Source organism: Salmo trutta, chromosome 17 (assembly GCF_901001165.1).
Source record: "Salmo trutta chromosome 17, fSalTru1.1, whole genome shotgun sequence".
NCBI classification, from domain to species: domain Eukaryota; kingdom Metazoa; phylum Chordata; class Actinopteri; order Salmoniformes; family Salmonidae; genus Salmo; species Salmo trutta.
Window position 1 is genome coordinate 12633104 of NC_042973.1, and position 18574 is coordinate 12651677.

The 18574-nt window shown below is 43.2% G+C and overlaps 1 protein-coding gene across 5 annotated transcripts in view; it reads left to right on the plus strand.

The window, feature by feature from the left end:
• LOC115151605 (rab GTPase-activating protein 1-like) overlaps positions 1-18448 on the plus strand; it is a 146543-nt gene extending 128095 nt beyond the window's left edge. For all 5 annotated transcript variants that reach the window (XM_029695676.1, XM_029695675.1, XM_029695677.1 and 2 more), the window contains 5 exons: positions 7449-7664; positions 7787-7870; positions 8216-8287; positions 14340-14537; positions 15584-18448. In XM_029695676.1, coding sequence (XP_029551536.1) covers positions 7449-7664; positions 7787-7870; positions 8216-8287; positions 14340-14537; positions 15584-15727 — 714 coding nt within the window. In that variant the 3' untranslated portion in view covers positions 15728-18448. The remainder of the gene's footprint in view (positions 1-7448; positions 7665-7786; positions 7871-8215; positions 8288-14339; positions 14538-15583) is intronic.
• Positions 18449-18574: the final 126 nt, after the last annotated feature.

Below are 18574 nucleotides of genomic sequence, written 5' to 3' on the forward strand. Positions count from 1 at the left end.
CAGTCCCCTCCCTCCAGTCTCTGCTCAGGTCTTGTAGACTACACCAGTCCCCTCCCTCCAGTCTCTGCTCAGGTATTGTAGACTACACCAGTCCCCTCCCTCCAGTCTTGGCTCAGGTTTTGTAGACTATGCCAGGCACACACACTCAGTGAAGAGAAAGGGGTAGAACATTTTTGTAATGAGTGAAAGCCATAGACTTTTGCTGGTCAAAGATATGGAAGAGAAAAGAGCTTTCCCCTCCTGACTATTGGAATGATGTTATGATTCATAGGGATGATTGGGAATAACATAATCCAATACAACCTCATCCTGTTAGTCTCAGATATCCCTGACCTTGGAGCTACAGTACGTATTCCTTCAGCTTTTCTCTGACTTTTCCAAATGGGGGAAAACAATGTTCTGGGCAGGGTTCTCTTCAGACAGACAACTCTCCCATCAAGTTTGAGTAGGCAAGGCTTAAAATGCTCAGGAAAAATATTCCCCTCTGAAACAGACGTACCCAATGCGCACACAGATAGCTAGGCTAGTCAGGGAGGAATGACTGGCAGTCCCCCCTGGAATGAGATGAACACCACATCCTCATTAATAATTATGCCACATAAATCATATACATTTTCATTATGTTCTAACCTTTCTACACTAAAAGGAGGGACATATTAGATGACTGCAACCTGAAAAACGTTACTATCTTCAAGTGACGTAGTTAGTTACCGAGCGTTGTTCAGCCCATAGTAACTTAGATAACCAGCTAGTAGATTTACCTTGCTCGCTAGTAATGGGCTCGATAATGGGCTCGATAATCAAATGTATGTTTTGGTAATGAGCTAGCTCTAATTTACTAATGTAAAGAAAACAGAGCATGTACAAAAATCACTTTATTTTATAGGATGATATAGCTTAATGGTGCATGAAGCAGACACGGTATGCCTTTGTTAAGTTGAGTGAAGATGTACATGTTTTCATCCTCCTGTCCCTTGGTACAGTGGAACAATTCTTGTTGGGCCGCTGCAGCGTGATTCCGGACAGCGGACATCCTGTAAACAGTGAAAGGGCATGTTGATGTCTCTGGGACCATTTTCAGACTGGATCTGACATTTTGAAATATCTTTCTTATTAAAAACTGAATTTGCCTATTATACCAACCCCACAACCTCCATCCTCATAATCTGCATAACTCCCTGATTTGGCTCTCTAACCTTCACAAACCAGGTTTGCAAACAGTGTTGCCAGTGAGTGGCTGGATAGTGGTTAGTCGGTTGTGCAGCCTCAACCCAGTATGTGCGCACAACGCCTTGGGATAGGAAATTTAAAATGGAAATTTGAGTTGGGAATATGTATTCTAGTGACTTTTTGCACATTGGCAAGGTGTCACCGAGATGTTGATCCTTGGCCTACATATGCCAATGTAGAACTGTAGAACTGTAGAATGTAGAACCTAGGCTGCCGTCTCAGCTACATTTTGCCAATGAGCAAATTCTCTTTAGGACATATTCCTGATGTATTCGGTATCCATCGAGCCATCGAGATGTGCGTCATCAGGGAAAGATGTCCTAGAAAATACTGCATTGTACGCTGATCTTCAAGCATTCCCTCTAATCAGAGATGGATTTACTTTAGACCTGTGGATCCAGGTGTTTGGGCAGTCGGTCTAGAAGAAAAAGAAACGCACACCTATTAAGGCGAGGTGCTGGCTAGCGGAGTAGAAAACTTTAAAATAAGGGAGAGCCGCACACTCTAGGAGCTCAGATGCAAAAATGGAATATCCAACGTTTGGGCAGTCGGTACCGTAAATAAATAAAGTGCCAGTGAAAAGCCAGTCACTCTTTCTTACCCTGTCTCATATCAAATCAATCAAATACAACACCTTACAGTGAAATGCTTACTTATGAGCCCCTAACCAACACTGCAGTTAAAAAAAAAATACAGATAAGAATTAGAGATGAAAGTAACAAGTAATTAAAGAGCAGCAGTAAAAAATTATATATACAGGGGGGTGTCGGTACAGAGTCAATGTGCGGGGGCACCGGTTAGTTGAGGTAGTATGTACGTGTAGGTAGAGTTAATTAAAGTGACTATGCATAGGGGGGAGGGGGCAATCCTTAGGGTCTTTATAGAAGCATTCATTTGAGTGGCGACCGGCTGACTTGGGTCTTTCTGAGCTTTCATTGTCTGTCGTCATCCACATCACTGTGGCTGTAGATGAGCTGTCACAGCACCGTCTTGAACGCTGCCTTGTTCATCTTCAATGTCTCCTACAGCAGAAGAAATGGAGAAGAGAAGAGTGAGGGAGACATTAGAATGTACATGTGCTGGGGGCCATGATGCCCATGCTAAAGGGCAAGTAGGTGGGCATCGCCATGGCACCTCCAGGGACCTCATCTGCTGTGTATGTGGGCAACTTTTGTGAAGGCGTGGTATGGTTATTATTGGCTTAGCTAGGCTGCAGGCCTATTAAGGCAGTGCACACTAGCGCGCCAACTGACTCCGACAGTTGAACTTTAGATGAGGAAGAATGTTTTAATCCTACTGGAGTTACTCCTTTAATCTATACTGAACAAATATAGAAACGTAACATGTAAAGTGTTGGTCCCATGTTTCATGAGCTGAAATAAAAGATCCCAGAAATGTTTCATACGCACAAAAAGCTTATTTCTCTCAAATGTGGTGCACAAGCTAATCCATCCACTTGACAGGTGTGACATATCAAGAAGCTGATTAAACAGCATGATCATCATAACACCATGTGCTGGGGACAATAAAAGGCCACTCTTAAAGGTGCAGTTTTGTCACACAACACAATTCCATAGATGTCTCAAGTTTTGAGGGAGCGTACAATTGGCATGCTGACTGCAGGAAACTTTTTATTCACACCCCAACCTTTTTAAAAATACTATCTGTGGCGAACAGATGCATAACTGTATTGCCAGTCATGTGAAATCCATAGGTTAGGGTCTAAAGATTTCTTTATGTGAACTGTAACTCAGTAAATCTTTGAAATTGTTGCATGTTATGTTTCTTTTTGTTTGGGGTTGTATTTTCTGGTTGGGGGTTGTTCGAGATGATTAGTAGTACGCCCTGTAAATACCGTTTTCTATACTATTCTACGGTATCTCATTCACTTAATGTTTACATATCTTGCATTACTCATCTCATATGTATATACTGTATTCTATACTATTCTACTGTATCTTAGTCCGTTCCGCATTGACATTGCTCGTCCATATGTATATAGTCTTAATTTATTCCTACTTAGATTTGTGTGTATTGGGTATATGTTGTGTAATTTGTTAGATATTACTGCACTGTCGGAGCTACAAGCGCAAGTATTTCACTACACCCGCAATAACATCTGCTAATCACGTGTATGTGACCCATAACATTTGATTTGCTTGCTGTGCGCGTGCAGCAAATTAACTGTCGCTAATTTTGCTGAACAAGTTGTGTAAGTTTATCTCCACATACTGTGCATACTGAGCATACTGAGCATGGTCTTATAGTGTGTGTTAGTGATGCGTGGGTCAGCGGTTTGTTCACCCGCACCCTCCCACAATCTGAGGCCCGCATCTGACCCTAACCCGCAACTATAGAAATGTGCTGTACAGTCTGAGATGGCAGAATGATTTAGATAGGCCTACGCTTCTGTTGTGTGCTGTACAGTCTGAGATGGCAGAACGATTTAGATAGGCCTACGCTTCTGTTTATCATTTCCAACATTTTGATAGGCTATTTGTTAGTCAACTTGTCTATAATTAGATACATGCAGCTTCTGTTCTGTCATTGCATGTTGCCCTAGAAGATGAAATAAACCCTAGCTCACCAGAATAATGTAATAAATCAATAGAATGAATGCTTCAACCTAGTTGATATCGGTAAAGTTTTCATAAAGAGTAAAGAGTTTCATCTCTGCTTCTCTTGGGCAGGGAAGACGCGTAGCGACTTGGGAGAAAATACAATAACAAATTAAAGTTTTCATAAAGAGTAAAGAGTTTCATCTCTGCTTCTCTTGGGCAGGGAAGACGCGTAGAGACTTGGGAGAAAATACAATAACAAATTCAAGTTTTCATAAAGAGTAAAGCGTTTCATCTCTGCTTCTCTTGGGCAGGGAAGACGCGTAGAGACTTGGGAGAAAATACAATAACAAATTAAAGTTTTCATAAAGAGTAAAGAGTTTCATCTCTGCTTCTCTTGGGCAGGGAAGACGCGTAGAGACTTGGGAGAAAATACAATAACAAATTCAAGTTTTCATAAAGAGTAAAGCGTTTCATCTCTGCTTCTCTTGGGCAGGGAAGACGCGTAGAGACTTGGGAGAAAATACAATAACAAATTCAAGTTTTCATAAAGAGTAAAGCGTTTCATCTCTGCTTCTCTTGGGCAGGGAAGACGCGTAGAGACTTGGGAGAAAATACAATAACAAATTCAAGTTTTCATAAAGAGTAAAGAGTTTCATCTCTGCTTCTCTTGGGCAGGGAAGACGCGTAGAGACTTGGGAGAAAATACAATAACAAATTCAAGTTTTCATAAAGAGTAAAGAGTTTCATCTCTGCTTCTCTTGGGCAGGGAAGACGCGTAGAGACTTGGGAGAAAATACAATAACAAATTCAAGTTTTCATAAAGAGTAAAGAGTTTCATCAAGTTTTCCAAATTACATCAGCTTGACCGGTTTTAAGGAAATTAAACGCTGAAAAAACGACCCAACATGTTTTTGATAAGATTTCATTTTGGCTTGATGCATATTTTGTTTGAAATACTATCAGCTTTTATGATGCTGGTAAACATAGACGGCCCCTTAACCGTGCATTCATTCTCTCAAGATGCTGAAATAAAAAAAGTATATTTCTCCACTCCTGTTCGAGTCAAAATGTATATTTGGTGTATAATTTTACTGCAAGAAATGCTTCATTCTGAAGGAATTAACATTATATTAGGCTATGTGAGAGGTTATAGACCTAAAGTCCTTGTCCAGATTTCAGTTAGGTTACTTTTCCGTTTAACCTGTATGGGCAAGGTGGGACGTTAGCGTCCCACTCTATTCAACAGCCAGTTGAAGAGCGTGGCGCGAAATACAAAACCTCAAAAATTCAATAATTTTTATATTTCAAACATACGACTATTTTACACCATTTGAAAGATAAGACTCTCGTTAATCTCACCACATTGTCCGATTTCAAAAAGACTTTACAGCAAAAGCAAAACATTAGATTATGTTAGGAGAGTACATAGACACAAATAACCACACAGCCATTTTTCAAGCAAGCATATATGTCACAAAAACCCAAAACACAGCTAAATGCAGCACTAACCTTTTGATGATCTTCATCAGATGACACTCCTAGGACATTATGTTATACAATACATGTATGTTTTGTTCAATCAAGTTCATATTCATATCCAAAAACAGCTTTTTACATTGGCGTGTGATGTTCAGAACATGCATTCCCAGCAAAAACTTCCGGTGAATTTACAAAATTACTCATGATAAACGTTGACAAAATACATAACAATTATTTTAAGAATTATAGATACAGAACTCCTTTATGCAATCGCTATGTCAGATTTTAAAATAGCTTTTCGGCGACAGCACATTTTGCAATATTCTGAGTACATAGCTCAGCCATCACGGCTAGCTAATTTGACACCCGCCAAGTTCGGGGCACACTAAACTCAGAATTAGTATTAGAAAAATGGTATTACCTTTGCTGTTCTTCGTCAGAATGCACTCCCAGGACTGCTACTTCCACAACAAATGATGTTTTTGTTCCAAATAATCCATAGTTATGTGCAATTACCTCCGTTTTGTTCGTGCGTTCAGGTCACTATCCAAAGGGTAACGCACGAGCGCATTTCGAGAGAAAAAATGTCAAATGTTCCATTACCGTACTTAGAAGCATGTCAAACGCTGTTTAAAATCAATTTTTATGGTATTTTTCTCGTAAAATAGCGATAATATTCCAACCGGACAATAGTGTATTTTTTCAAAGGACAAAAGAAAAAATGGCGAGGTCTCGTGAATGGGCATTTCCAATCTCTTAGTCACCAGGCAGTCCACAGACAAACTGTGCTCCTGTTCTCTGCCCAGAGACAGGAGACGCCTCAATCCACTTTCTGAACGCTTTAGAGAGCCAATGGAAGCCTTCGAAAGTGTCACGTAACCCCACAGATCCTGTAGTTTCGATAGAGAAGCAAAAGGAGAACTACAAATTCGCAGACAGGCCACTTCCTGCTTGGAATTTTCTCAGGTTCTTGCCTGCCATATGAGTTCTGTTATACTCACAGACACCATTCAAACAGTTTTAGAAACTTCAGAGTGTTTTCTATCCAAATCTACTAATAATATGCATATTCTCGTTTCTGGGCAAGAGTAGTAACCAGTTTAAATCGGGTACATTTTTTTATCCGGCCGTGAAAATACTGCCCCCTATCCCATACAGGTTAACCCATCTGAACAGTATCTCTGTGCACAATGGGTTGTGACTGTTAAATGTGTATAGCACCTCACAATGATCACACATAACATAGCCGGCACTGCAATCATCCTCTTTTATTACTTCACCAGACATTAGGCTACTGGCCCTCCTATTAATTTTCAACTTTCCATTTCGCAGTTTTCTTCTTATTAATTATACTCAGAAGTTGCCCTTTTTTCCTCAGTGGATCAACGTTAACTTTTTCATCCCAGGTTTCCAAAAGTATTTGTCAGCTGGTGTGTATTTGACAGCTGGTGTGTATTTGTCAGCTGGTGTGTATTTGACAGCTGGTGTGTATTTGACAGCTGGTGTGTATTTGACAGCTGGTGTGTGTTTGTCAGCTGGTGTGTATTTGTCAGCTGGTGTGTATTTGACAGCTGGTGTGTATTTGTCAGCTGGTGTGTATTTGACAGCTGGTGTGTATTTGTCAGCTGGTGTGTATTTGACAGTTGGTGTGTATTTGACAGCTGGTGTGTGTTTGTCAGCTGGTGTGTGTTTGTCAGTTGGTGTGTGTTTGTCAGCTGGTGTGTATTTGTCAGCTGGTGTGTATTTGACAGCTGGTGTGTGTTTGTCAGCTGGTGTGTATTTGTCAGCTGGTGTGTATTTGTCAGCTGGTGTGTATTTGTCAGCTGGTGTGTATTTGTCATGCCTCAGTTAGGCCCCAAGCTGTGGCTACACACTAACGCCAGATACAACTGCACAGTAATTAGACATTCATGGCTTTTTAATGCATTGTTTTCTCTATATTCAACCCACCCACACTTCATCCACACAATATTTCATGACCCTAAACCCACCTGCCCTTCGGATATGACTGCGGGTTATGAGTCAACCCGCACATCACTAGTGTGTGTGTGGTTGTGTACTTTTTGGATGGAAAATGTACTTGCCACGGCTGTGATATGTGGTTGTCTCACCCAGCTATCTTAAGATGAACGGCTAAATTACTAAAATGTCAAATGTAATGTGTGTTGCTGCTCACAGAGGGAGAACCGTCGGCTGCAGGAGGCCAGCATGCGTCTGGAGCAGGAGAACGATGACCTGGCCCATGAGCTGGTGACCAGTAAGATCGCCCTGCGGACCGACCTGGACCAGGCGGAAGACAAGGCAGACGTGCTGAACAAGGAGCTGCTCTGCACCAAACAACGCCTGGTGGAGACGGAGGAGGAGAAGAGGAGGCAGGCGGAGGAGACTGCACAGGTTACACAGCTCAGTCACACACATGCAAGTGCTTTGGGAGAAGAGAAGCCCAGGTGACTGAAGTAGCAAGTGTTTTACGATCATAGCTAATGTGTGGTTGCCATCTTGCCCTGTCTGTCCAGATTAAAGAGGTGTTCAGGAGAGAGCTGGAGAAAGCAGAGTCAGAGATCAAGAAAACTACGGCTATCATCACCGAATACAAACAGGTAGGATCCAGAGACACGTAAGAGAGGAGAGCAGTGTGTATGGTCTACGTCACAACCTTGTCAGGAGCTGATAAGCTTTGTGTGGGTGGGGAGATCGGTGCTTTTATGATGTATGGTTTTTCATCTGCGATATTCTCTGTGGAAGTAGCAGCACTATTTCATGTCCAAGACACATTTCCCCTTGGGAGAAAGTCCATCCTAATCTTACAATGTCCCCTAAAATCCCATTCAATCCTAATTGAGATGCATCTTCTGTATGTTCTGGTGTATCTGAAAGGTCACTGAACCTGTCCAGGTAATATGTAGTAGCTTAGTAAACATGCAGTCCTTCCTGTGTGTTCCCAGATCTGTTCTCATCTCAGTACCAGGCTAGAGAAGCAGCAGGCTGCCACTAAGGAGGAGCTGGACATCATCAAGGTAGGACAGGATCTGTGTATTGCGTCTGTCATGTAATTATTATTAGGGAGTATGATGAAGGGTTCTAGTAGTGTTGGAATAAAAGCCCATCACTAGGTAAAAGCCCATTACTGCTGTGGCAATAAAATGTCTTTGTCTGTAATCAAATCAAATCAAAAGTTTATTTGTCACGTGCGCCGAATACAACAGGTGTAGTAGACCTTACAGTGAAATGCTTACTTACAGGCTCTAACCAATAGTGAAAAAAAAAAGGTGTGTGTGTGTGTAGGTAAGAAATAAAACAACAGTAAAAAGACATTTGAAAATAAGAGTAGCAAGGCTATTTACAGACACCGGTTAGTCAGGCTGATTGAGGTAGTATGTACATGTGGGTATGGTTAAAGTGACTATGCATATATGATGAACAGAGAGTAGCAGTAGCGTAAAGATGGGTTGGCGGGTGGTGGGACACAATGCAGATAGCCTGGTTAGCCAATGTGCGGGAGCACTGGTTGGTCGGGCCAATGGAGGTAGCATGTACATGAATGTATAGTTAAAGTGACTGTGCATATAAGATAAACAGAGAGTAGCAGCAGCGTAACAGAGGGGTTGGGGGGGGGGGGGCACACAATGCAAATAGTCCGGGTAACCATTTGGTTACCTGTTCAGGAGTCTTATGGCTTGGGGGTAAAGACTGTTGAGAAGCCTTTTTGTCCTAGACTTGGCACTCCGGTACCGCTTGCCATGCGGTAGTACAGAGAACAGTCTATGACTGGGGTGGCTGGGTTCTTTGACAATTTTTAGGGCCTTCCTCTGACACCGCCTGGTGTAGAGGTCCTGGATGGCAGGCAGCTTTGCCCCAGTGATTTACTGGGCCGTACACACTACCCTCTGAAGTACCTTGTGGTCGGAGGCCGAGCAATTGCCGTATCAGGCAGTGATGCAACCGGTCAGGATGCTCTCGATGTTGCAGCTGTAGAACCTTTTGAGGATCTCAGAACCCATGTCAAATCTTTTTAGTTTCCCGAGGGGGAATAGGCTTTGTCGTGCCCTCTTCACGACTTTCTTGGTGTGTTTGGACAATTCTAGTTTGTTGTTGATATGGACACCAAGGAATTTGAAGCTCTCAACCTGCTCCACTACAGCCCCGTCGATGAGAATGGGGACATGCCGGTGCTCCTTTTCCTGTAGTCCACAATCATCTCCTTAGTCTTGGTTACGTTGAGGGATAGGTTGTTATTTTGGCACCACCCGGCCAGGTCTCTGACCTCCTCCCTATAGGCTGTCTCGTCGTTGTCGGTCAGGCCTACCACTGTTGTGTCATCTGCAAACTTAATGATGGTGTTGGAGTCGTGCCTGGCCATGCAGTCGTGGGTGAACAGGGAGTACAGGAGGGGACTGAGCACGCACCCCTGAGGGGCTCCAGTGTTGAGGATCAGCGTGGCAGATGTGTTGCTACCTACCCTCACCACGTGGTGGCGGCCCGTCAGGAAGTCCAGGATCCATTTGCAGAGGGAGGTGTTTAGTCCCAGGTTGCTTAGCTTAGTGATGAGCTTTGAGGGCACTATGGTGTTGAACGCTGAGCTGTAGTCAATGAATAGCATTCTCACATAGGTGTTCCTTTTGTCCAGGTGGGAAAGGGCAGTGTGGAGTGCAATAGAGATTGCATCATCTGTGGATCTGTTTGGGTGGTATACAAATTGGAGTGGGTCTAGGGTTTCTGGGATAATGGTGTTGATGTGAGCCATTACCAGCCTTTCAAAGCCCTTCATGGCTATGGATGTGAGTGCTACGGGTCTGTACTCATTTAGGCAGGTTGCCTTTGTGTTCTTGGGCACAGGGACTATGGTGGTCTGCTTGAAGCATGTTGGTATTACAGACTCAATCAGGGACATGTTGAAAATGTCAGTGAAGACACCTGCCAGTTGGTCAGCACATGCCCAGAGCACACGTCCTGGTAATCCGTCTGGCCCCCGCAGCCTTGTGTATGTTGACCTGTTTAAAGGTCTTACTCACGTTGGCTACGGAGAGCGTGATCACACAGTCGTTAGGAACAGCTGATGCTCTCATGCGTACCTCAGTGTTGCTTGCCTCGAAGCGAGCTAGCTCGTCTGTAAGGCTTGTGTCACTGGGCAGCTCGCGGCTGTGCTTCCCTTTGTAGTCTGTAATAGTTTGCAAGCCCTGCCACATCCGACGAGTGTTGGAGCCGGTGTAGTACGATTTAATCTTAGCCCTGTATTGACGCTTTGCCTGTTTGATGGTTCGTCGCAGGGCATAGCTGGATTTCTTGTAAGCTTCCAGGTTAGAGTCCCGCACCTTGAAAGCGGCAGCTCTACCCTTTAGCTCGGTGCGAATGTTGCCTGTAATCCATGGCTTCTGGTTGGGGTATGTACGTACCCCAACCTGTGGGGACGACGTCCTCAATGCACTTATTGATAAAGCCAGTGACTGATGTGGTGTATTCCTCAATGTCATCGGAAGAATCCCGGAACATGTTCCACTCTGTGATGGCAAAACAGTCCTGTAGTTTAGCATCTGCTTCATCTGAACATTTTTTTATAAACCGAGTCACTGGTGCTTCCTGCTTTAATTTTTGCTTGTAAGCAGGTATCAGGAGGATAGAGTTGTGGTCGGATTTACCAAATGGAGGGCGAGGGAGAGCTTTGTATGCATCTCTGTGTGTGGAGTACAGGTGATCTAGAGTTATTTTCCCTCTGGTTGCACATTTAACATGTTGATAGAGATTTGGTAGAACTGATTTAAGTTTCCCTGCATTAAAGTCTGCGGCCACTAGGAGCGCCGCCTCTGGGTGAGTGGTTTCCTGTTTGCATATTTCCTTATACAGCTGACTGAGTGCGGTCTTAGTGCCAGCATCTGTTTGTGGTGGTAAATAAACAGCCACGAAAAGTATAGCTGAGAACTCTCCAGGCAAGTAGTGTGGCCTGCAATTTATCACAATATACTCTGCTTCAGGTGAGAAAAATCCAGAGACTTCCTTAGATTTTGTGTACCAGCTGTTGTTTACAAATATGCACAGACCCCCCCCCCCCCTCGTCTTACCGGAGTGTCGTCTTACCGGAGTGTGCTGTTCTATCCTGCCGGTGCAGCGTATATCCCGCTTGCTGAATATCCATGTCGTCATTCAGCCACGATTCCGTGAAACATAGGATATTACAGTTTTTGATGTCCCGTTGGTAGGATATTCGTGATCACACCTCGTCTAGTTTATTGTCCAATGATTGCACGTTGGCGAGTAATATTGACGGTAACGGCAGCTTTCCTACTCGCCTTCTGCGGGTCCGGACGAGGCATCCGGCTCTTCGTCCTCTGCGTCACTTCCTTTTGCGAATAATTGGGATGTCTGCCCTGTAGGGTGTTTTGGGAATATCGAGTCCTGCTTGTTGTTGTTGTTGAAAAAATCTTTGTCTAATCCGAGGTGAGTGATCGCTGTCCTGATATCCAGAAGCTCTTTTTTGCCGTAAGATACGGTTGCAGAAACATTATGTACAAAATAAGTTACAAATATCGCGAAAAAAAACACACAATAGCACAATTGGTTAGGAGACCGTAATGCTAATGTAGTTATGGACTCATTGCAAAGGAAAATGGAAATATAATGTATACTTACACAGACACAGTGAAATATATCTTATTACCATCTTACTCTATATAGTATTTATGTTGTGTATACATACTTTGTGTATACATACTTTATATATACAATACCAGTCAAAATTTTGGACACACCTACTCATTCAAGGGTTTTTCTTTATTTTTACTCTTTTCTACATTGTAGAATAATAGTGAAGACCTCAACACTATGAAATAACACATATGGAATCATGTAGTAACCAAAAAAGTGTTAAACACATCTTCAAAGTAGCCAACCTTTGCCTTGATGACAGCTTTGCACACACTTGTCATTCTCTCATCCAGCTTCATGAGGAATGCTTTTCCAACAGTCTTGAAGGAGTTCCTACATATGCTGTGGGATCTCCTTCAAGACTGTTGGCTGCTTTTCCTTCACTCTACGCTCCAACTCATCCCAAACCATCTCAGTTGGGTTGAGGTCAGGTGATTGTCGAGGCCAGCTTATCTGATGCAGCACTCCATCACTCTCCTTGGTCAAATAGCCCTTACACAGCTTGGAGGTGTGTTGGGTCATTGTCCTGTTGAAAAACAAATGATAGTCCCACTAAGCGCAAAGAAGATGGGATGGCATATGTCTGCTGAATGCTGTGGTTGCCATGCTGGTTAAGTGTGCCTTGAATTCTAAATAAATCAGTGTCACCAGCAAAGCACCATCACACCTCCTCCATGCTTCACGGTGGGAACCACACATGCGGAGATCATCCGTTCACCTACTCTGCATCTCACAAAGACAGCGGTTGGAACCAAAAATCTAAAATTTGGACTCATCAGACCAAAGAACAGATTTCCATTTCCAATGTCCATTGCTCATGTTTCTTGGCCCAAGCAAGTCGTCTTCTTATTGGTGTCCTTTAGTAGTGGTATCTTTGCAGGAATTCTACCATGAAGGCCTAATTCACACACTCCTCTGAACAGTTGATGATGGACTGTTGTTTCTCTTTGCTTATTTGAGCTGTTCTTGCCATAATATGGACTTGGTCTTTTATCAAATAGGGCTATGTTCTGTATACCACCCTACCTTGTCACAACACAACTGATTGGCTCAAACGCATTAAGAAGGAAAGAAATTCCAACTCCAACTTTTAACAAGGCACACCTATTTAATTAAGCTGGTTGAGAAAATGCCAAGAGTATACTTTATATATATTCTTTATGTTGTGTATACTTACACTATATATACAAAAGTATGTGGACACCGCTTCAAATTAGTGGATTCTGCTATTTCAGCCACATCTGCTGCTGACAGGTGTATAAAATCGAGCACACAGCCATGAAATCTCCATTGACAAACTTTGGCAGTAGAATGGCCTTACTGAAGTGTTCAGTGAATTTAAACATGGCACCGTCATAGGATGCCACCTTTCCAACAAGTCAGTTCGTCAAATGTCTGCCCTGCAAGAGCTGCCTTGGTGAACTGTAAGTTCTGTTATTGTCAAGTGGAGATGTCTAGGAGCAACAACGACTTAGCCGCGAAGTGGTAGGCCACACAAGCACACAGAGCGGGAACGCTTAGTGCTGAAGCGTGTAAAAATCATGTGTCCTTGGTTGCAACACTCACTACTGAGTTTCAAACTGCCTCTGGAAGCAACGTCAGCACAATAACTGTTCATCAGGAGCTTCATGAAATTGGTTTCCATGGACGAGCGAGCGCAGACAAGCAGAATATCACCATGCGCAATGCCAAGCATTGGCTAGAGTGGTGTAAAGCTTGTCGCCAGTGGAAATGTGTTCTTTGGAGTGATGATCACCTTCACCATCTGGCAGTCCAACAGACGGATCTGGGTTTGGCGGACGCCAGAACGCTACCTTCCCCAATGCATAGTGCCAACTGTAAAGTTTGGTGGAGGAGGAATAATGGTCTGGTGCTGGTTTTCATGGTTCGGGCTAGGCCCCTTAGTTTCAGGGAAGGAAAATCTTAACATACAGCCTAAAATGACTGTAGACGATTCTGTGCTTCCAACTATGTGGCAACAGTTTGGGGAAGGCCCTTTCCTGTTTCAGCATAACAATGCCCCTGTGCACGAAGCGAGGTTCATACAGAAATGGTTTGTCAAGATCAATGTGGAAGAACTTGACTGGCCTGCACAGAGCCCTGACCTCAACCCCATTGAAGACCTTTGGGATGAATTGGAACGCCGACAGCGAGCCAGGCCTAATCGCCCAACATCAGTGCCCGACCTCACTAATGCTCTTGTGGCTGAATGGAAGCAAGTCCCCACAGCAATGTTCCAATGTCAAGCGTTCCCAGAATAGTGGAGGCTGTTATTGCAGCAAAAGGGGGACCAACTTCATATTAATGCCCATGATTTTGGAATGAGATGTTCGATGAGCAGGTGTCCAATTACTTTTGGTCAGGTTGTGTAGCTCCAGTAGATTGACCTGGTATATGTGTGCTTCTCTCTCCCTGCCTGCCTCTCTGCAGAGTAAGGTGATGGCGTGTGAGTGCTGCAGGGAGGTGTTCAGTAAAGAAGGGCCTCTCCAGATGCCCGCTCCCAGCAGAGACAACAGGAACAGTGAGCTGGACGAGGAGAAGGACTCCCTGAAGTCCCAGCTCAGAGAACTGGAGCTTGAGTTGGCCCAGACGAAACTACAGCTGGTAGAGGCCAAGTGTAAGATCCAGGTCAGATACCACGAAGGATAAGCAGCACACACGCACGCGCATACACAGAAACACACACACACAGAAACAGACGCACGCACGCACACACACACACACACACACACATATAGAAACACACACACACACATATAGAAACACACACACACAATCGCATGCAGAAACACACACACACACACACAGAATCACATGCACGAACACACACACACACAGATGCACGCACACACACACCCACTAAAACACACACAGAAACACACACACACACAGAATAACATGCACGAACACACACACACAGATGCACGCACGCACACACACACCCACTAAAACACACACAGAAACACACTCACAGAATCACATGCACGAACACACACACACAGATGCACACACACACCCACTAAAACACACACACACACTGTCTCTCACTCCGTGTAGTATAATAAAGTAGTTCACATTCTGTTCAAGCCATTGGATGTGTTGCTTTTATGTTCCATCCCTTTTTGACTATTCATGATTATGGTGACTGACTTCATGTTGCTATGGTGACTAATATTGATGCTTTTTATGGTGACTGACTGGTCATGTTGCTATGGTGACTAATATTGATGATTATTGTGGTGACTGACTGGTCATGTTGCTATGGTGACTAATATTGATGATTATTATGGTGACTGACTGTTCATGTTGCTATGGTGACTAATATTGGTGATTATTATGGTGACTGACTGGTCATGTTGCTATGGTGACTAATATTGGTGATTATTATGGTGGCTGACTGGTCATGTTGCTATGGTGACTAATATTGATGATTATTATGGTGGCTGACTGGTCATGTTGCTATGGTGACTAATATTGATGATTATTATGGTGGCTGACTGGTCATGTTGCTATGGTGACTAATATTGGGGATTATTATGGTGACTGACTGGTCATGTTGCTATGGTGACTAATATTGATGATTATTATGGTGACTGACTGGTCATGTTGCTATGGTGGCTGACTGGTCATGTTGCTATGGTATCTATTTATTCCTTTGTTCTGTCCGTCCTCAGGAGTTGGAGCATCAGAGGGGCGTCCTGATGAACGAGATCCAAGCAGCCAAAAATTCCTGGTTCAGCAAGACCCTGGGCTCCCTGAAGAGCTCCACGGGCAGCACCTCCCAGCCCCCCTCCTCCCCCAAAGATGGGCCCCCGTAGGCCTCTACGCAGACCACCCTGGCTAGGGGGGTCTGGAGGTCCGGAGAAGTCTACAGTATGCACAGGAGAGCTTATGAACACTACCTAAATAACACCTGAGACAATGCACTTTTCTCTTTCCAGGGGTGGAAGATAGCCACAGAACAAAGTCAGCCCTCTACACATCTTCCTCTCTCTCAAACTCACCCACTTTTCCACTGGACCAGCCAACCACCCTTCTTCACTAGAGCTTTGATGGAAAAATGACGTGTCGTCATTCGTGTTGTGTGGAACCAAGATGGAGAATGACTGGTAAATCTAATGTGGGTTGTCATTTACACTGTTTACACTGCCGGGCTCCTAGTTGTCTTCAAAAAGCCAATCATTTTGTCTTTGAAGTGAGAGGTTAGCGGAGTACTATAGGAACTCTGGTCCTTATAACGCCAAGGTGGACATTCAATAATACCGCTCTGCCCACGGGTTATGTATTGCTACTGCTGAGTGATATAAAATATATATATATAGCCTATCAGCAGGTTATGTGGCTAACTGATAGTATGAGAAATCTAAGTGCTCAAGCAGTCTTGACCCTGACTTGTAAGGATCACGCGACAGCTACAGGCAGTAGTTGACAGGCTAGGAATACGTATTTGCTACTTAAAAAAGGCAACTACTACATGAAACATCTTCAGCATAACACATCTTTACGGCTCAATGAAAGGAGCATACTGCATTCAGAATCTAAAAACTACATCTTGTTTGTCCTTTATAGTAAGTAATATTATGTAAACTATGTTGTCCTATAAATGTGTATAACTCATTATTGATCATTTTGTATCTTGTACAGTTCTAAAACAAATAAGAAACAAGAAGAAAAAAAAACCATTTGGAATTTGAATGTAATTTGAGTGTGGAGGTAATTAAGCACAGTGTGAAAGATCTGGGTCAAGTTCAAATGTCGGGAGAACCAAAGTGACATTCCTACTGGACTGTTTCATTCCTGCTTCTATAACACCATAGCCTGGTTCAATCAGACTGAACACTGGGCTCACCATTGTTTTAAAGGTGCAGCGTAGTCTTCAATATGGTTTAACCGGGCTAATAACTCAAAGTTTACATAAAGCCTACTGAGCTACTTATTCCACTGGACTGAGGTCAAATTTAAACTTGAAGTCATCGTGTGTCACTCAAGTCTTTGCACAGATCTTTCCATTGATCAGAGTGAAGCATGAACCAATCCTAGATTTGTCTGATATCTGAAAAACAGGAGGTAACCTAATTCTAACGTAATGATACTGGTTTATGAAGGGCTCCCACATCTCTCTTCTATTGTTAGCAGTAACTGGAGTACTCCATCTATGCTACTTGGCTGCTTTAACTGTCTCCATTTAACTCAGCCCAACTGCTACTTTACCAACCCTGACACTCACCTAACCAGAACTTAAAGCACGGTAGTTGAATATAGAACAGACATGGCTCCCAATAGCTATTGAAATGTCATAATGAACCAATGAAATGTCAGAATAGAAGGCCATTCTTATAACAAAGCACTGAGACCATGAGGTGTGCAACAAGTAATTGAACATTCCAAAATGTCTATCCAAGCCAAGGTGCCCATGAGGGTTAACATATGATGGGAAGACTCAATGGCCATGCAGTATAACATATGATGGGAAGACTCTCTCAATAGCAATGGGGATTAACATACAATAGAAAGACATTCAATAGCAGCCCACTCGTTTTTCTAGAGCCATATTAAAGCATGTTTGTGCTGTGGATAGCTTCCAACAGACCTGCCATGAACCCCCGCTTTGGCCTCTATTAGAAGCACTGTAGCGTTGGATTCACCCTTTGGACAAAGACCGAGACCGCTTGTATACCTATACGTGTGTCCTGCACTGACTGGTTCCAGTTGAAATGGTTTCTTCACAAGGCAGTGACTGTTGTTGTCTGAGACCCAGAACTATGTCGATGAAATAATCAGAATTAAGCCATCTCAATATATTATACTCTCAAAAGATTGTCACCTGTGCTATTGCATTCCTGTCCACCATTTTAAGACCAGGATGCGAGTAGGCAGGGACGCTACAGATGGATTCGGGGGTTACGTCACATTTCTGAACCTGCTTCCTTTCCTTGTCTCCTTGCCTTTGTGACCACTGATCTGAAAAACCGCAACAGTTGAAAGTAATATGATGGATGCCTGTCCAGGTGTTTCACAATGGAAAGGCAAAGAAATAAGGTATCCAGTTAAGAATATTAGGACACAGCCATGTTTTTAGGTGTGTTATATGGACAGCATGTCTTTCATATGTGTCACATGCTGTGTAATGGTTTCAAAGTGCTTCAGCCAGAGTCATATCAAGTTTTACAAGGCATCTGTGTATGTTGGCTATGTGCACAAACATTGCATCAATATTTTAAACACTATTTTAAATTAATTTGTACTCATAAGTTATTCAGAGAACAAACCTACTTTCTTTTCTTCCTAATTTTCTGTTGCTGAGAAGACAGTGGCCAAATTATAATCCAACTACAGCGATGCAAAATAAATAACTTCAGATTCCCAATATTGTACAGTATGCTATACTTCAACAGTTGTTCTGCTTTAGTTTCCAACATGAGTTGTCCTTCCATGTTCCTCGTCATTCCCATGTGAATCTGTGACATGCTTTAACTCTAATGGTATTTTCTGTACAGTAATCGTCTGACGTACATCAATAAAATTCCGTTCTCTGTCCACTGATTTACTGTACTTTCAATGTTTATTGTATTTTCATTAAATCAAATCAAATGTATGTGTGAGGTGAGATTGTCCTATTTAAAGAAAGGAGGGCCGCACACTAGGAGCTCAGATGAGAGCTCTCC